Raw genomic sequence first — 19,042 nt, forward strand, 5'->3', positions numbered from 1 at the left:
AGTTATCATTGATCATACGTATCTATCAGAGTTTTGAGTGATCATACGTATCTATCAGAGTTGTCATTGATCATATGTATCTATCAGAGTTATTATTGATCATACGTATCTATTAGAGTTATCATCGATCATACGTACCTATCAGAGTTGTGACTGATCATACGTATCTATCAGAGTTATCACTGATCATACGTATCTATCAGAGTTATCATCGATCATACGTATCTATCAGTTTTGTCATTGATCATTCTTATCTATCACCGTTATCATTGATCATACGTATCTATCAGAGATATGACTGATCATACGTATCTATCAAAGTTATCATTGATCATACATATCTATCAGAGTTGTCACTGATCATACGTATCTATCAGAGTTATCATTGATCATATGTATCTATCAGAGTTATTATTGATCATACGTATCTATTAGAGTTATCATCGATCATACGTACCTATCAGAGTTGTGACTGATCATACGTATCTATCAGAGTTATCACTGATCATACGTATCTATCAGAGTTATCATCGATCATACGTATCTATCAGATTTGTCATTGATCATATTTATCTATCAGAGATGTCTTTGATCATACGTATCTATCAGAGTTATCATTGATCATACGTACCTATCAGATTTGTCATTGATCATATGTATCTATCAGAGTTGTCTTTGATCATACGTATCTATCGGAGTTATCATCGATCATTCTTATCTATCACCGTTATCATTGATCATACGTATCTATCAGACTTGTCATTGATCACACGTATCTATCAGTTATCATTGATCATACGTATCTATTAGAGTTGTCATTGACCATACGTATCTATCAAAGTTATCATTAATCATACATATCTATTAGAGTTGTCACTGATCATACGTATCTATCAGAGTTGTGACTGATCATACGTATCTATCAGAGCTATTATTGATCATACGTATCTTTCAGAGTTGTGACTGATCATACGTATCTATCAGAGTTATCACTGATCATATGTATCTATCAGAGTTGTGACTAATCATACGTATCTATCAGAGTTGTCACTGATCATACGTATCTATCAGAGTTGTGACTGATCATACGTATCTATCAGAGTTGTGACTGATCATACGTATCTATCAGAGTTGTGACTGATCATATGTATGTATCAGAGTTATCATTGATCATACGTATCTATCAGAGTTGTGACTGATCATACGTATCTATCAGAGTTGTCTTTGATCATACGTATCTATCAGTTATCATTGATCATACATATCTATTAGAGTTATCATTGATCATACTTATCTATCAGAGGTGTGACTGATCATACGTATCTATCAGAGTTATCATCGATCATACGTATCTATCAGAGTTTTCATTAATTATACCTATCAATCAGAGTTGTGACTGATTATACATATCTATCAGAGTTGTCACTGATCATACGTATCTATCAGAGTTGTCACTGGTCATAATTATCTATCAAAGTTGTGACTGATCATACATATCTATCAGAGTTGTGACTGATCATATGTATGTATCAGAGTTATCATTGATCATACGTATCTATCAGAGTTGTCATTGATCATACCTATCTATCAGAGTTGTGACTGATCATACGTATCTATCAAAGTTATCATTGATCATACGTATCTAACAGAGGTGTGACTGATCAGACGTATCTATTCGAGCTTTCAGATCTTAAGTATCTATCAGAGTTATCATTGGTCATAAGTTCAATCAGAATTATCATTGATCATACATATCTATCAGAGTTGTCACTGATCATACGTATCTATCAGAGTTATCATTGATCATATGTATCTATCAGAGTTATTATTGATCATACGTATCTATTAGAGTTATCATCGATCATACGTACCTATCAGAGTTGTGACTGATCATACGTATCTATCAGAGTTATCACTGATCATACGTATCTATCAGAGTTATCATCGAGTTGTCTTTGATCATACGTATCTATCAGAGTTATCATTGATCATACGTATCTATAAGATTTGTCATTGATCATATGTATCTATCAGAGTTGTCTTTGATCATACGTATCTATCGGAGTTATCATCGATCATTCTTATCTATCACCGTTATCATTGATCATACGTATCTATCAGACTTGTCATTGATCACACGTATCTATCAGTTATCATTGATCATACGTATCTATTAGAGTTGTCATTGACCATACGTATCTAACAAAGTTATCATTAATCATACATATCTATTAGAGTTGTCACTGATCATATGTATCTATCAGAGTTGTGACTAATCATACGTATCTATCAGAGTTGTCACTGATCATACGTATGTATCAGAGTTATCATTGATCATACGTATCTATCAGAGTTGTGACTGATCATACGTATCTATCAGAGTTGTCTTTGATCATATGTATCTATCAGTTATCATTGATCATACGTATCTATTAGAGTTATCATTGATCATACTTATCTATCAGAGGTATGACTGATCATACGTATCTATCAGAGTTGTGACTGATCATATGTATGTATCAGAGTTATCATTGATCATACGTATCTATCAGAGTTCTGACTGATCATACGTATCTATCAGAGTTGTCTTTGATCATATGTATCTATCAGTTATCATTGATCATACGTATCTATTAGAGTTATCATTGATCATACTTATCTATCAGAGGTATGACTGATCATACGTATCTATCAGAGTTATCATCGATCATACGTATCTATCAGAGTTATCATCGATCATACTTATCTATCAGAGTTTTCATTAATTATACCTATCAATCAGAGTTGTGACTGATTATACGTATCTATCAGAGTTGTCACTGATCATACGTATCTATCAGAGTTGTCACTGGTCATAATTATCCATCAAAGTTGTGACTGATCATACATATTTATCAGAGTTGTGACTGATCATACGTATGTATCAGAGTTGTGACTCATCATACGTATCTATTAGGGTTATCATTGATCATACGTATCTATTAGAGTTATCATTGATCATCCGTATCTAATGGAGTTATCATTGATCATATGTATCTATCAGAGTTATCATTGATCATACGTATCTATCAGAGGTGTGACTGATCATACGTATCTATCAGAGCTATCAGATCATAAGTATCTATCAGAGATATCATTCATCATAAGTTCCATCAGAGTTATCATTGATCATACATATATATCAGAGTTGTCACTGATCATACGTATCTATCAGAGTTATCATTGATCATATGTATCTATCAGAGTTATTATTGATCATACATATCTATTAGAGTTATCATTGATCATATGTAGCTATCAGAATTGTGATTGATCAAACGTATCTATTAGAGTTATCATCGATCATACGTACCTATCAGAGTTGTGACTGATCATACGTATCTATCAGAGTTATCACTGATCATACGTATCTATCAGAGTTATCATCGATCATACGTATCTATCAGATTTGTCATTGATCATATTTATCTATCAGAGTTGTCTTTGATCATACGTATCTATCAGAGTTATCATTGATCATACGTATCTATCAGATTTGTCATTGATCATATGTATATATCAGAGTTGTCTTTGATCATACGTATCTATCGGAGTTATCATCGATCATTCTTATCTATCACCGTTATCATTGATCATACGTATCTATCAGACTTGTCATTGATCACACGTATCTATCAGTTATCATTGATCATACGTATCTATTAGAGTTGTCATTGACCATACGTATCTATCAAAGTTATCATTAATCATACATATCTATTAGAGTTGTCACTGATCATACGTATCTATCAGAGCTGTGACTGATCTTATGTATCTATCAGAGCTATCATTGATCATACGTATCTTTCAGAGTTGTGACTGATCATACGTATCTATCAGAGTTATCACTGATCATACGTATCTATCAGAGTTGTGACTAATCATACGTATCTATCAGAGTTGTCACTGATCATACGTATCTATCAGAGTTGTCACTGATCATACGTATCTATCAAAGTTGTGACTGATCATACGTATCTATCAGAGTTGTGACTGATCATACGTATCTATCAGAGTTGTGACTGATCATATGTATGTATCAGAGTTGTCATTGATCATACGTATCTATCAGAGTTGTGACTGATCATACGTATCTATCAGATTTGTCATTGATCATACGTATCTATCAGAGTTGTCTTTGATCATACGTATCTATCAGTTATCATTGATCATACGTATCTATTAGAGTTATCATTGATCATACATATCTATCAGAGGTGTGACTGATCATACGTATCTATCAGAGTTATCATCGACCATACGTATCTATCAGAGTTATCATCGATCATACGTATCTATCAGACTTATCATTAATTATACCTATCACTCAGAGTTGTGACTGATTATACGTATCTATCAGAGTTGTCACTGATCATACGTATCTATCAGAGTTGTGACTGATCATACGTATCTATCAGAGTTATCACTGATCATACGTATCTATCAGAGTTATCATCGATCATACATATCTATCAGATTTGTCATTGATCATATGTATCTATCAGAGTTGTCTTTGATCATACGTATCTATCTGAGTTATCATCGATCATACTTATCTATCAGAGTTATCATTGATCATACGTATCTATCAAAGGTGTGACTGATCATACATATCTATCAGAGTTATCATTGATCATACGTATCTATCAGAGTTATCATTCATCGTACGTATCTATCAGAGTTATCATTGATCATACGTATCTATCAGATTTGTCATTGATCGTATGTATCTATCAGAGTTTTGAGTGATCATACGTATCTATCAGAGTTGTCAATGATCATACGTATCTATCAGAGTTGTCATTGATCACACGTATCTATCAGTTATCATTGATCATACGTATCTATTAGAGTTGTCATTGACCATACGTATCTATCAAAGTTATCATTAATCATACGTATCTATCAGAGTTGTCACTGATCATACGTATCTATCAGAGTTGTCACTGATCATACGTATTTATCAAAGTTGTGACTGATCATACGTATCTATCAGAGTTGTGACTGATCATACGTATCTATCAGAGTTGTGACTGATCATATGTATGTATCAGAGTTGTCATTGATCATACGTATCTATCAGAGTTGTGACTGATCATACGTATCTATCAGATTTGTCATTGATCATACGTATCTATCAGAGTTGTCTTTGATCATACGTATCTATCAGTTATCATTGATCATACGTATCTATTAGAGTTATCATTGATCATACATATCTATCAGAGGTGTGACTGATCATACGTATCTATCAGAGTTATCATCGACCATACGTATCTATCAGAGTTATCATCGATCATACGTATCTATCAGAGTTATCATTAATTATACCTATCAATCAGAGTTGTGACTGATTATACGTATCTATCAGAGTTGTCACTGATCATACGTATCTATCAGAGTTGTCACTGGTCATAATTATCTATCAAAGTTGTGACTGATCATACATATTTATCAGAGTTGTGACTGATCATACGTATGTATCAGAGTTGTGACTCATCATACGTATCTATTAGGGTTATCATTGATCATACGTATCTATCAGAGTTATCATTGATCATCCGTATCTAATGGAGTTATCATTGATCATACGTATCTCTCAGAGTTATCATTTATCACATGTATCTATCAGAGTTGTCATTGATCATACGTATCTATCAGAGTTGTGACAGATCATACGTATCTATCAGAGTTATCATTGATCACACGTATCTATCAGTTATCATTGATCATACGTATCTATTAGAGTTGTCATTGACTATACGTATCTATCAAAGTTATCATTGATCATACGTATCTATCAGAGTTGTGACTGATCATACGTATCTACCAGAGTTATCATTGATCACACGTATCTATCAGTTATCATTGATCATACGTATCTATTAGATTTGTCATTGACTATACGTATCTATCAAAGTTATCATTAATTATACCTATCAATCAGAGTTGTGACTGATTATACGTATCTATCAGAGTTGTCACTGGTCATACTTATCTATCAAAGTTATCATTGATCATCCGTATCTATTGGAGTTATCATTGATCATACGTATCTATCAAAGTTATCATTGATCATATGTATCTTTCAGAGGTGTGACTGATCATATATATCTATCAGAGTTGTGACTGATCATACGTATGTATCAGAGTTGTGACTCATCATACGTATCTATCAGGGTTATCATTGATCATCCGTATCTATCAGAGTTATCATTGATCATATGTATCTATCAGAGTTATCATTCGTCATAAGTTCCATCAGAGTTATCATTGATCATACATATCTATCAGAGTTGTCACTGATCATACTTATCTATCAGATTTATCATTGATCATATGTATCTATCAGAGTTATTATTGATCATTCGTATCTATTAGAGTTATCATTGATCATATGTAGCTATCAGAATTGTGATTGATCATACATATCTATCAAAGCTATTATTATTATTATTATTTATTTCTTAGCAGACGCCCTTATCCAGGGCGACTTACAATATCACATTATTTTTACATACAATTACCCATTTATACAGTTGTTTTTTGACTGGAGCAATCTAGGTAAAGTACCTTGCTCAAGGGTACAGCAGCAGTGTCCCCACCAGGGATTGAACCCACAACCCTCTGGTCAAGAGTCCAGAGCCCTAACCACTACTCCACACTGCTGCCCTACGTATCTATCAGAGTTATCATCGATCATACGTATCTATCAGCGTTGTGACTGATCATACGTATCTATCAGAGTTGTGACTGATCATATGTATGTATTAGCTATCATTGATCCTACGTATCTTTCAGAGTTATCATTGATCATACGTATCTATCAGAGTTGTCATTGATCATACGTATCTATCAGAGATATCATTGATCATAAGTATCTATCAGAGTTATCACTGATCATACGTATCTATCAGATTTGTCATTCATAACACGTATCTATCAGAGTTATCATTGATCATACGTATCTAAGAGGTGTGACTGATCATACGTATCTATCAGAGTTGTCTTTGATCATACGTATCTATCAGTTATCATTGATCATACGTATCTTTTAGAGTTATCATTGATCATACGTATCTATCAGAGGTGTGACTGATCATACGTATCTATCAGAGGTGTGACTGATCATACGTATCTATCAGAGTTATCATTGATCATACGTATCTATCAGAGTTATCATCGATCATACGTATCTATCAGAGTTATCATTAATTATACGTATCTATCAGAGTTATGACTGATCATACGTATCTATCAGAGTTGCCACTGATCATACGTATCTATCAGAGTTGTCACTGGTCATACTTATCTATCAAAGTTGTGACTGATCATCACTCAAGCTAGCACTCTTGTAATTTATATGTCACCAGAAACCCTTGATAGAATTACAATCTTATTATGCACAGCTGCGTGTACATTATTCCTTATATTATCTTAACATTGGTTAATCTTTTTATGTGACACGGTCTATCCATTAAATACAAAACCATACTACTTTATACCGCTGGGGTTATATCAATTCTACCCTTTTTGAACTGTTGAATTGAGGAGGGTGTTCTTACTCTGCAATAACATGCACTCCTGTCACTCACAGCATGTTGTTTATAATGTCATCAGAGTACTTTAGAATAGAACATGTTTGGATTACCTTTGATTTGTACACTTTTGAACCCCCCTCTGCACTTACTGAGAAACACTTTACTTTGTGGGTTCACGTGGGATGAACAAGCTATTTTTCAGAACATATGCTATAGGAATATAATACAGATTCAGTGTACCCTGTAGGATCCCCTTAAAAGTCTTTACAGTCCTTGTGACAGAAAGACAATGATTCTTGGTGGTAACTCCCTCCCGACCTATGAGGGCGCTAAGTAACGGGAACAGAGTACCCTGTACTACTTATCCTGACACTTCGTTCCTAGGCTTAAAAGGAAGTCAGTCATTTAGAAAAGGGGCTGAGCTTCTGTACATTAACTCATCAACCTGGAAAGGAAATGATGTGGCAGCCGCAGATTGGAGAAGCAGCTGCAATCGTTTACAAAGGGGTCATGAGTGACGGTATAAGTTGGGGATGGAGCAACGCAATCTGTTTCTTTGTTGTGGTTATGAAAATGAACCGAAAGGACTGGTATTCTATGTTAAAAAGAACATGAGTGTTTTGTTTGTTTTTGTCAGTCTGTCTATATTGTCTTGTTTCTCTTGTGTATTTAGACTAGACGGCTAAACACGATCCGGAGCTGTCGCCCATGGCCAGCACAAAACCTGGATAACAACGCACTGACTGTTCACTAAATAACATTGTAAATTCACGACCAGCACTACAGCACTCACTGGGAGAGGTGACCGTGTTTGTGTTTGGGTATTTGCATTGGGATTATTGTTCTTGTGGGGTAATTGTTCATTGTAAACGGGACTGTAACCCATCATCATTTACTGTGTGATACACATCGTTGTGTATTGCCAGTCATCATTGTTTGTTTCTGTTTGGTCATCAGACTCCTGGATTAAAATAAACAGAAACCTTTTCACCCATACTTTGTTTGTCTGTCATTTCTCGTTGGATTACTGCACCTGCACGTACCACTTACCACTTTGCCACACTCCTATACAACTTCACATTGCACTCTATTCTGTACAGCTGGGACTCGTTCACATTGCACTCTATTCTGTACAGCTGGGACTCGTTCACATTGCACTCTATTCTGTATAGACTTGTTCACATTGCACTCTATTCTGTACAGACTCGTTCACATTGCACTCTATTCTGTACAGACTCTTTCACATTGCACTCTATTCTGTACAGACTCCTTCACATTGCACTCTATTCTGTACAGCTGGGACTCCTCCACATTGCACTCTATTCTGTACAGCTCAGCCTTCTTCACATTGCACTCTGTTCTGTACAGACTCCTTCACATTGCACTGTATTCTGTACAGACTCATTCAAATTGCACTCTATTCTGTACAGACTCCTTCACATTGCACTCTATTCTGTACAGCTCAGCCTTCTTCACATTGCACGTCTGTCATGTAATTGTCTCAGGCACAGAGATGCTTCCCCATTTTACCCTGCTCATATTGTTTCGCGTGTGCGCAGGTCATGCAGAGATCTTGTCAAGTCAAGTAATATTTCAAACACAGCTGAGCCCATGGAACAACCTTTTTCTGGCAATGCAACTAGTTGTAAGAAAAAGCTGCCTGAAGTTGTCTTGTGTTTCCTGGGCTGTAGAATGTGTAGCAATATATTTTCTATGGAAGATCATTATTTGTGATTAAGCCCGTTCTACCTGACTGCTGTACACTGCTAAGAAATTCCCTAGGAAAGCAACACATGTGACAGGGTGTTCAGTCCAATAAAACCTACCCCAGCCCTTCCAAAGTGAACTGGCTGTCAAGTGAATCAGGCAGAGGGGTGACTGTTCCATGTTGACATTGTGCCACTGAGATGGCTCCCTCTATCGTACCTTAACTTTCACAAGAACCAAATATCTGAAGCAAACAAGGAAAAACAGGACCTTCAAACTACTATTAAAAAAGTCATGTGCAGTAATGCTTTTAGTATCGGTCATTAAAGCAATAAGCATGTAATCAGATCTTCTTGATGTCGCAAGATAATGAATTAGATTCATTCATCCAGATTAATGCATCATTAGCAGACCATGTCAGTGATACTGAAGTAACAGAAACAGGGGTCAGTGGTTGATCTTCTAGATCAGAAAGTTTTACAGCGGGGACAATTCATATTAGGTAGAATACCAGGGGTAAAAACTGATAAACAATTGACCAAGAAAATAAAAACAGTTGACAATAATAAAGATAAGAATTTCTGCTATAGATTATAGTGATTGTAAAACAGAAATGCATTACAACCTTGCTTTACCAGCATATACTGCTGTGTACATCACCTTGCTCCATTCACAGTGTGGACAGAAAGGAAGCACAGCCAATGGATTGGATTAGAACTGTGTTAGAATTGTGTTAAGCATCCCACAAGTGCACAGCACTACAATTATAAAAAATACAAATAAAAACTGACAATGCAGCACTTTGAGAATGTCAGGCCGAATACAGCACTTTGAGAATGTCAGGGTGAATACAGCACTTTGAAAATGTCAGGGTGAATATATCACTGAGACAGGGTGGCTGAGTGGTCTGACGTCACGGCAGAAGCAGGAACAAAAACTGACACCAGGGACATACTGCAGGTAAAGGCACTCGCGCCATTTTTATTTACAAAAACTAAAATAAATAAAATATTTAAACAAAAACACACTTGCTCGTAGAGCAAAATAAAACAGGTAAACGAAACAAATCACGAACACAAAATAAAACACAGGTCAGGCTGAGCTATAGCCTTCACTGATCCTGTTATCTTTTTAAACTCCTTTTTAAACTCCCCGTTCTCTCAACTCTCACTCTCTCCGCTCCTAACACTCACCCGGAACATGGAGAGCTGCAGGCTTTTTATATTCAGGTGACCATCTCCCGATTAGCAACAAAATTAATCACTTAACTAATTCGGGAGATGGCCACCTTCTGCACGAGTTTGTCAATTACTGTGGATGGGGTTTCCCATCCACGCTACTAACCAAAATAAACATTAGGCTACGCCGTCATATAAATACAATAAAATAAACAATACAAAATTACACAGGGGCAGAGGGGGACCCCATTCTAAAATAAAACAAACAAATCAATGTACAGGGCTGCTCGCCCTGTTACAAGCACTTTGAGAATGTCAGGGTGAATACAGCACTTTGAGAATGTCAGGCCGAATACAGCACTTTGAGAATGTCAGGCCGAATACAGCACTTTGAGAATGTCAGGGTGAATACAGCACTTTCAGAATGTCAGGCCGAATACAGCACTTTGAGAATGTCAGGCCGAATACAGCACTTTGAGAATGTCAGTCAATACCCGACAGCTGACTTCATCTTTCTTCTTTGTATTCTTAATATTATTATCTAGCAGCAATCTTATCAATAAGAGTTGGGTTTTTTAAAGAAGATAAAAAATATAGGAATTTGTAAATCCTTTTTCTGGCTTTATTTGAATCTCCATACAAGAAGGAAAAGAACAGAATACCTTTAAAGCAGTCCCAGAGCTTTGCATTGTAATTACACAGCTCTTCAACTGAATACACCAATTACAAAACAACAACGTTCTTACAAAAGAGAGGCTTATAAGTCCCCACTCTGCTCCACTTCTGAGTGCCAGAGAGTTTGCATCCTGAATTTGAAAAGGTTTTAACACAAAATGTAAATAACTTCAAGCACTCATTGATTGTGAATGGAGTGAAAATAGTTCTAAAATGATACAAATACAGAAGTGCTTTGTATGACTTCAGAATCCATGTCCTTAATTATGATTGCATTAGAAGACGTACCTTTATTATTATAAACATCAAGGTAGTTTGGTGCTGAGAAAATGGTGATGAGTGAAGGGAAGCCCGTGGTCTGACTCTTCCTGTACATCCGGTAGCTTGCAGAGAAGAGACACAAAGGAAGAATGGAGTTAGAATCAGCGTTGCCACCTTAGCCAATTTAATGGCTGACTTGGCAACAAATTTTGTCAAAAGCGACTAGCTACAAATCTAGTGATTTCCAGATATGTAAAATTGTCAAAATGTTTAGATTATCCTGTTTTAGCAATGTCCTTTTACTATCATTGTCAATCCTTTTGGAATCATTGTCAGGGTAATTAAAATGAAATCCAATAATGCCCGCCCCCTTGAATAAGCAAGAAAGTCAATGTGTCGTTTGCTTAGCAACGGGCTTAACAACCACGAACCTGGTTCTAAACAAACCAGTTTGATATTCATTTGATATTCGCAACCATATCACCTAGACATTTCAAACCAACTTTAAATGTGAAGCTGAGCAGTTAACCTTTTCTTTAACTGTAAATCCTATAAATAATTTGTGAAAATCAACACAATACCCCCTATGCACATATAGTAGTTGATATGGTTCCTAATAAAAAGCTTCCTCACTCATCCCCATAAACTACAAGCATATGGAATATTGTATTGATTTTCACAAATTATTTATAGGATTCGCAGAAAAATTAAATAGCACATTTTGGCAATTTTTCATAGGCTGATCTATGAAATTTAGTCTGGGGGGACCGTTTTCCAGGGGGGACAAAATGTCCCATGCCACCGGCACGCTCGCTCTCTATCACCCCCTAGTGTTCTGGTACTTCTAGACTGAGGACTACACACTGCATACTGTGTGTAGCTGTTAGTGTGTCTATGATTGTTTGACAACTTTTGTTTTAAAATAGCGACTTTCTGAGGCTAATCTGGCAATGTTCAGATCTGAAAAGTTGGCACACAGGTTAGAATGATTCATCAAGCAACCCTGTATAGCATGTGACAGGGCCAGGACTGACCTGCCAGCTTAGCAGACTCCTGAAAGAAATGCATGTGCACGTCCAGTCTGTCTGTGAAGAGCACATGCTCGTTTTAACCACTAACTAATGATCAAAGTGCTGAACTCCGGCACAGGCTTCTCATATTGAATCAATGGAGTGCCAGTGAAGATTTATTAAGAAACTTCTCCTATTGAATCAATGGAGTGCCAGTGAAGATGTATTAAGAAACTTCTCATATTACAGTAACCTACAGTAACCTTTGTCAAATCCCTATTACCCCTGCTCAATCACAGGCTCTTGATTGGACCAATTTACACCTACATTTATTTAATGTCAGGTCTCTGTCTAATAAGGCTCTGTTAATTAGTGATTTTATTCAGGATTACAACATTTGGAATGAAAGACAATGTTTCCCTGATTGAGGCTTCTCCACCTAACTATTCTACTGGATGGGGAGATGGACTTGCTGCTGTTTTCCGTAGTGAACTTACAATCAAACAGGAATTGCTGAAGGTTATTCATCTTTTGAAGTTTTAACCGTGACATTAAACAGTCCATTATCTCTTCATATTGTAATTATTTATCGACCACCTCAGTCAAACCTGCTATTTCTGACTGAATTTGGGGATCTGCTATCTATATTGACAGTCAAATATGATAGGATTCTTTTATTGGGTGATTCCTAACTCCTTGGAATGTTTGAGGCTACTGGATCTCCTGATAAACCAGACCACGCTCCTTCCTGCAACAACAGAATGTGCAGAAGAGACATTCTCTCTCGCCTGATAAACCAGACCATGCTCCCTCCTGCAACAACAGCAATGTGCAGAAGAGACATTCTCTCTCGCCTGATAAACCAGACCACGCTCCCTTCTGCAACAACAGAATGTGCAGAAGAGACATTCTCTCTCGCCTGATAAACCAGACCATGCTCCCTCCTGCAACAACAGCAATGTGCAGAAGAGACATTCTCTCTCGCCTGATAAACCAGACCACGCTCCCTCCTGCAACAACAGCAATGTGCAGAAGAGACATTCTCTCTCGCCTGATAAACCAGACCATGCTCCCTCCTGCAACAACAGCAATGTGCAGAAGAGACATTCTCTCTCGCCTGATAAACCAGACCACGCTCCCTCCTGCAACAACAGCAATGTGCAGAAGAGACATTCTCTCTCGCCTGATAAACCAGACCATGCTCCCTCCTGCAACAACAGCAATGTGCAGAAGAGACATTCTCTCTCGCCTGATAAACCAGACCATGCTCCCTCCTGCAACAACAGCAATGTGCAGAAGAGACATTCTCTCTCTCCTGGTAAACACTCCTGAGTAAATGTTGAGAAATGTGTTGGCCAGTTGATTTACGACCTGTGATGTGTGATTAAAAATTTCAGATGAGGCAATACTGTACAGCTATGGCCAAACGTTTTGCATCACCCTATAGAATGAACTAATTTTGCTTCATAAAGTCGAATGAAACCTGCTAAATAATGTTATGTTAACATATTGAATTACATACTACATGCTTTGTAGTTTTCCATATACTTAACAACAAAATGAAAAAATGAAATACTGTACTACTATTATGGCTTCCAGTAGACCTTTGTGATATTATTTTGTAGTTTCTTTGATAACATGATGTCAAATAAAATATCTAAATTATGTTCACATAGTTTTTTTATTATGTCTCCAAAAATTCGAAGTGATGAAAAACCTTTGACCACAGCAGTAGTAAAGGCACGACAGCATCTGTCACTTTTCTAAGCCCCGCCCCTTTTGATTGATTTATGACCATAAGCCCCGCCCCTTTCGATTGATTGATTTATGACCTTAAGCCCCGTCCCTATTGGTTGATTTATGACCTTAAGCCCCGCCCCTTTCCACACCTCTGAGTGATTTATGACCCTTAAGCCCCTCCCCTTTCCCCCCACACACTTTGATTGATTTATGACCCTTAAGCCCCTCCCCTTTTCCCCACACTTTGAGTGATTTATGACCCTCAAGCCCCTCCCCTTTTCCCCACACTTTGAGTGATTTATTTCTCTAAAGCCTCGCCCCTTTTTCCCACGCTTTGAGTGATTTATGACCCTTACGCTCCTCCCCTTTTCCCCATGCTTTGAGTGATTTATGACCCTCCCTAAAAATGGTGTCTGTTGTACCCTTATTTTATAGACTATTACAAGGAAAAGACAGAAAGAAAGAAAAAAAGAAAGAAGAGAAAACAAGTTGCATTGCAGGGCATTGTTTTTTGACTATGTTTGAGACCCTCCATAACAATAACCAGGGGTTATTACCATAGAGAGAGCCCCTAAACATTTTTCCTATGTTCAAGATCCTCCATAACAATAACCAGAGGTTATTACTATACAGAGAGTCCCTAAACCTTTTTTTTACTATGTTCGAGACTCTTTGTAACAATAATCAGGGGTTATTACCATACAGAAAGTCCATAAACATAGAAAATAGTCTCATAATCAGTATATTATACAAATACTATACTGAAAATTAACCCATAATAACAAGACTCAAATGCGCCGGGCCCTACATTTCGGTTGGATTTCCAGGCTGTGGTAGGTAGCTGTGTCAATTCCATAATAAACATGTATCCATCTAATGGTTGATCAGATGGCAGTAGGCGGCATGCTTAATCCTGCAGCATTTATACAGTTTTTTAACAGAAAAATATTGTTCTTATACCTAACCACATCTTGTATGGTCTTAAAATAATCACATTAAGACAAATAATATTGTGGTACCATCTATCAATGTCTAAAATACATTTTAAATAGTTTTTTAGAGTACTTTACACATATCCAGGTCGTAGCCACTGCAATATTCAATTGAACCAGCAGATGGCAGTAGGCGGCATGCTTAATACAGCAGCATTGATACAGTTTTTTTAACAGAAAAAATATTATTCTTGTACCTAACCATGTCGTGTCTGGTTTTAAAATAACCACATGAAGTCAAATAATATTGTGGTAACATCTATCAATGTCTAAAATACATTTTAAATCGTTTTTTTAGAGTACATTACACATATCCAGGTCGCAGCCACTGCAATATTCAACTGAACCAGCAGATGGCAGTAGGCGGTATGGCTAATCCTACCTCGTTTATACAGTTTAACAGAAAAAGACGATTCTTATACCTAACCACGTCTTGTATGGTCTTAAAACAAGCACAATAAGACAAAGAACATAGTGGTAACATCTATCAATGTCTAAAATACCTTTTAAATCGTATTTTAGAGTTATCTGTAATGTTAATAGAAACCAGTATGCAAATACGGGGCATTATGGGTAGGCTCCTAAAATACCCTAAATCCTTTACAATGCAGCCTGTGCTAACCTTTATTGTATTCAAAAACAACTTTAAATCGTTTTTTAGAACATGTTGTAATATTAAAATCAACCATTAGATGGATACATGTTTATTATGGAATTGACACAGCTACCTACCACAGCCTGGAAATCCAACCGAAATGTAGGGCCCGGCGCATTTGAGTCTTGTTATTATGGGTTAATTTTCAGTATAGTATTTGTATAATATACTGATTATGAAACTATTTTCTATGTTTATGGACTTTCTGTATGGTAATAACCCCTGATTATTGTTACAGAGAGTCTCAAACATAGTAAAAAAAGGTTTAGGGACTCTCTGTATGGTAATAACCTCTGGTTATTGTTACGGAAGGTCTTGAACATAGGAAAAAATGTTTAGGGGCTCTCTCTATGGTAATAACCTCTGGTTATTGTTACGGAGGGTCTTGAAATAGTTAAAAATGTTTAGGGACTCTCTGTATGGTAATAACCCCTGGTTATTATTACGGAGGGTCTCAAACATAGTTAAAAAACAATGCACTACAATCCAACTTGTTTTCTCTTCTTTCTTTCTTTCTTTCTGTCTTTTCTTTGTAATAGTCTATAAAATAAGCGTACAACAGACGCCATTTTTAGGGAGGGCTATTTTTGACGATGTCCGGTAAAAAGAGACGGGTCATAAATCACTCAAAGCGTGGGGAAAAGGGGAGGAGCGTAAGGGTCATAAATCACTCAAAGCGTGGGAAAAAAGGGCGAGGCTTAAGGGTCATAAATCACTCAGAGGTGTGGAAAGGGGCGGGGCTTAAGGGTCATAAATCAACCAATAGGGGTGGGTCTTAGGGCCATAAATCAATCAAAAGGGACGGGCTTAGGGTCATAAATCAATCAAAAGGGGCGGGGCTTATGGTCATAAATCAATCAAAAGGGATGGTCTTAGGGTCATAAATCAATCAAAATGGGCGGGGCTTATGGTCATAAATCAATCGAAAGGGGTGGGGCTTAGTGTCATAAATCAATCGAAAGGGGCGAGCCTTATACAAGTGACAGACACTGTCGTGCCTTTACTACTCACAGCTGTATGTTTAAAAATATGAACGTGCAATATGGACAACATGGGACCCAGCAAAAGTAACATAATGCATGTTCTGTAAATACTGCAGGGGGTTCTTCACAATGTAAGGGCCATCCCAGTTCATCTTAAATCTGAGATTAGGTACGTTTTTAACAGCCATGCATTGTCAGTGATTTATAAGATCAAACGTCAGAATAGAGAAGACCAATGGTCAATAATATTTCACATTGAACCTGTTTATATTGAGCAGTGATTTCAATCAGTATCTGCTATCTCACTTGTTTTGACTGAATCCTGTGAAGCCCATTTACTGTAAATCCTTGGCCACCACTCAAGATTAGATGCAGAACAAAAAGGTACAACTGTTGTTTGTATACAGCACACATCCAGCACCAGCCATTTCAATGAAAGATGAAACAGTGAGAACAGCTCACATTAGTACTGCACAGAAAGGGCTACTGAACTAAGGCTGTTTGAAATGGTCTTCAGCAGCTAGTCTAGTAAATTCACAGGGTTACCACCTCAGGGTTGCTAATTAAATAACTTCAGCGTCATACGCTGAAAAATGAATGCAAACGGTCAAAGATGTTAGACTATAGCAGGCCTCCTGTTTTAGTGGTGTATGCTTCCTTTACTACTTGTGTTAAAATGAAAGTACTATACAGCTGAGACCTACAGTATACAGTGAATGGATGTGCATGGCAAACATAGGGAAATATTTTGTTAGCTACAGTCACATAAATAAAGAAAAGAAACATCACCCTCCTCCATGTTGCTCAATTTCTACAGATGAAGGTGCTTTAATGAAGGATTTGCAGTATATGACAATGGGACACTGCAGTATCAGGTTATTAACAGTACACTTGTCAGACATACCCAGCGTCTTGTGCCTCATGAGCTCGGATAACTGATAATAAATGGTTGTTCTGTAGAAAGTCACATACCGCAGGGTAACTAGATGAGAAAGAGAGAGAAAAAGAAAGATTAAAAAACAGTGCAGTGTCTGCTCTACACAAATGTTATAAAGAACATTTGCTAACCATGTATGTTTCATCTATTTCAAACACATTATTGATCTTTCACTGTTACAGAACAACCTGCAAAGTTAAAAAGAAACACATTACGTTGACTTTGCTGTGTCTCGTGTTGTCTGTAACACAGTTATATTTTTAAACATATCATTAAACATTTAATCACACATCATAAAACATATCTCAACATTTACTCTGGAGCAGGAGAAAAAAAGTCTTCTAAGGCTACATACACAGGATAAATGCGGTTGTGAGTTCACCTTTTGCTCTTAATACGGTTTGTATACACACACAGTTCGGTTACAAAGGGCAGCGACAACCACACTAGTTCATTCTTTTCAGAGCGAGTATCGAGTGAGGTTATTAATTCATTTCGGTTAGTTATGCACACTAACTGTGTGTGTGTGTATTACAACCGCACTTACACAACCGCAGGTGGTGCTCAGTGGATTTCTGCGCAACTAATGATGTCATTGTTTATCAGACATTTCCATGTGATAAACATGGCTAAAAACAATATATATATATATATATATATATATATATATATATATATATATATATATAGATATAGATATAGATATAGATATAGATATAGATATAGATATACTAAATAGTGCATACATATAATATACTTTTTATATTTAATCAAAGTACAGTTGCATAATATTCTGTTGTAAGAAAACAAAATTGTATTTTTGGTTTTGCAACTTAAATAAAACAATAACGTCTTTCTCACCACTGTGACTTGTTTTTAACACTTCTATTCACGAGCCAATCACTCAAAACGTGTTTATAAGGGCATGATGTGCGTGTTATTAGACAATCAAACCAAAGTGGTTTTAATAGATTGGGTATGACACACTGTTAGAAATGTTAGATTAGTTTACACTGCCAGAGGACAGTTTGAAGTATTAAACACCAGCAAACATTTTTTGATACCTTTATCAGTATTAATCTGGGGGAGTGTTTAAAGTCATTTCAATCTCCACCACATAATTTGTTCCATGAGAACCTCCATTTCCCTGTTTGAATCTCCTATAACATGCATTAGAACCTCCATTTCTCCCTATTCAAAACTGTACACTACAAAGTCCTATTTCAGGTGCAGTCAAGTGAGTTTTACTATTTGATGGATATTATGTACAGCTGGGTGCAATATTCTTTTTTATTACGCACTTCTCATCTGAAGATCACTTGAA

The 19,042-nt window shown here is 36.6% G+C and overlaps 1 protein-coding gene across 3 annotated transcripts in view; it reads right to left on the reverse strand.

Moving 5' to 3' along the window:
• LOC117431429 (protein phosphatase 3 catalytic subunit alpha-like) overlaps positions 1–19,042 on the reverse strand; it is a 372,740-nt gene that overhangs the window by 151,854 nt on the left and 201,844 nt on the right. For all 3 annotated transcript variants that reach the window (XM_034927042.2, XM_034927041.2, XM_034927043.2), the window contains exons 7-8: positions 17,686–17,763; positions 11,429–11,523 (exon numbers count right to left, since the gene is read on the reverse strand). In XM_034927042.2, coding sequence (XP_034782933.1) covers positions 11,429–11,523; positions 17,686–17,763 — 173 coding nt within the window. The remainder of the gene's footprint in view (positions 1–11,428; positions 11,524–17,685; positions 17,764–19,042) is intronic.

Source organism: Acipenser ruthenus, chromosome 22, assembly GCF_902713425.1.
Source record: "Acipenser ruthenus chromosome 22, fAciRut3.2 maternal haplotype, whole genome shotgun sequence".
In the NCBI taxonomy this organism is placed as follows: Eukaryota; Metazoa; Chordata; class Actinopteri; order Acipenseriformes; family Acipenseridae; genus Acipenser; species Acipenser ruthenus.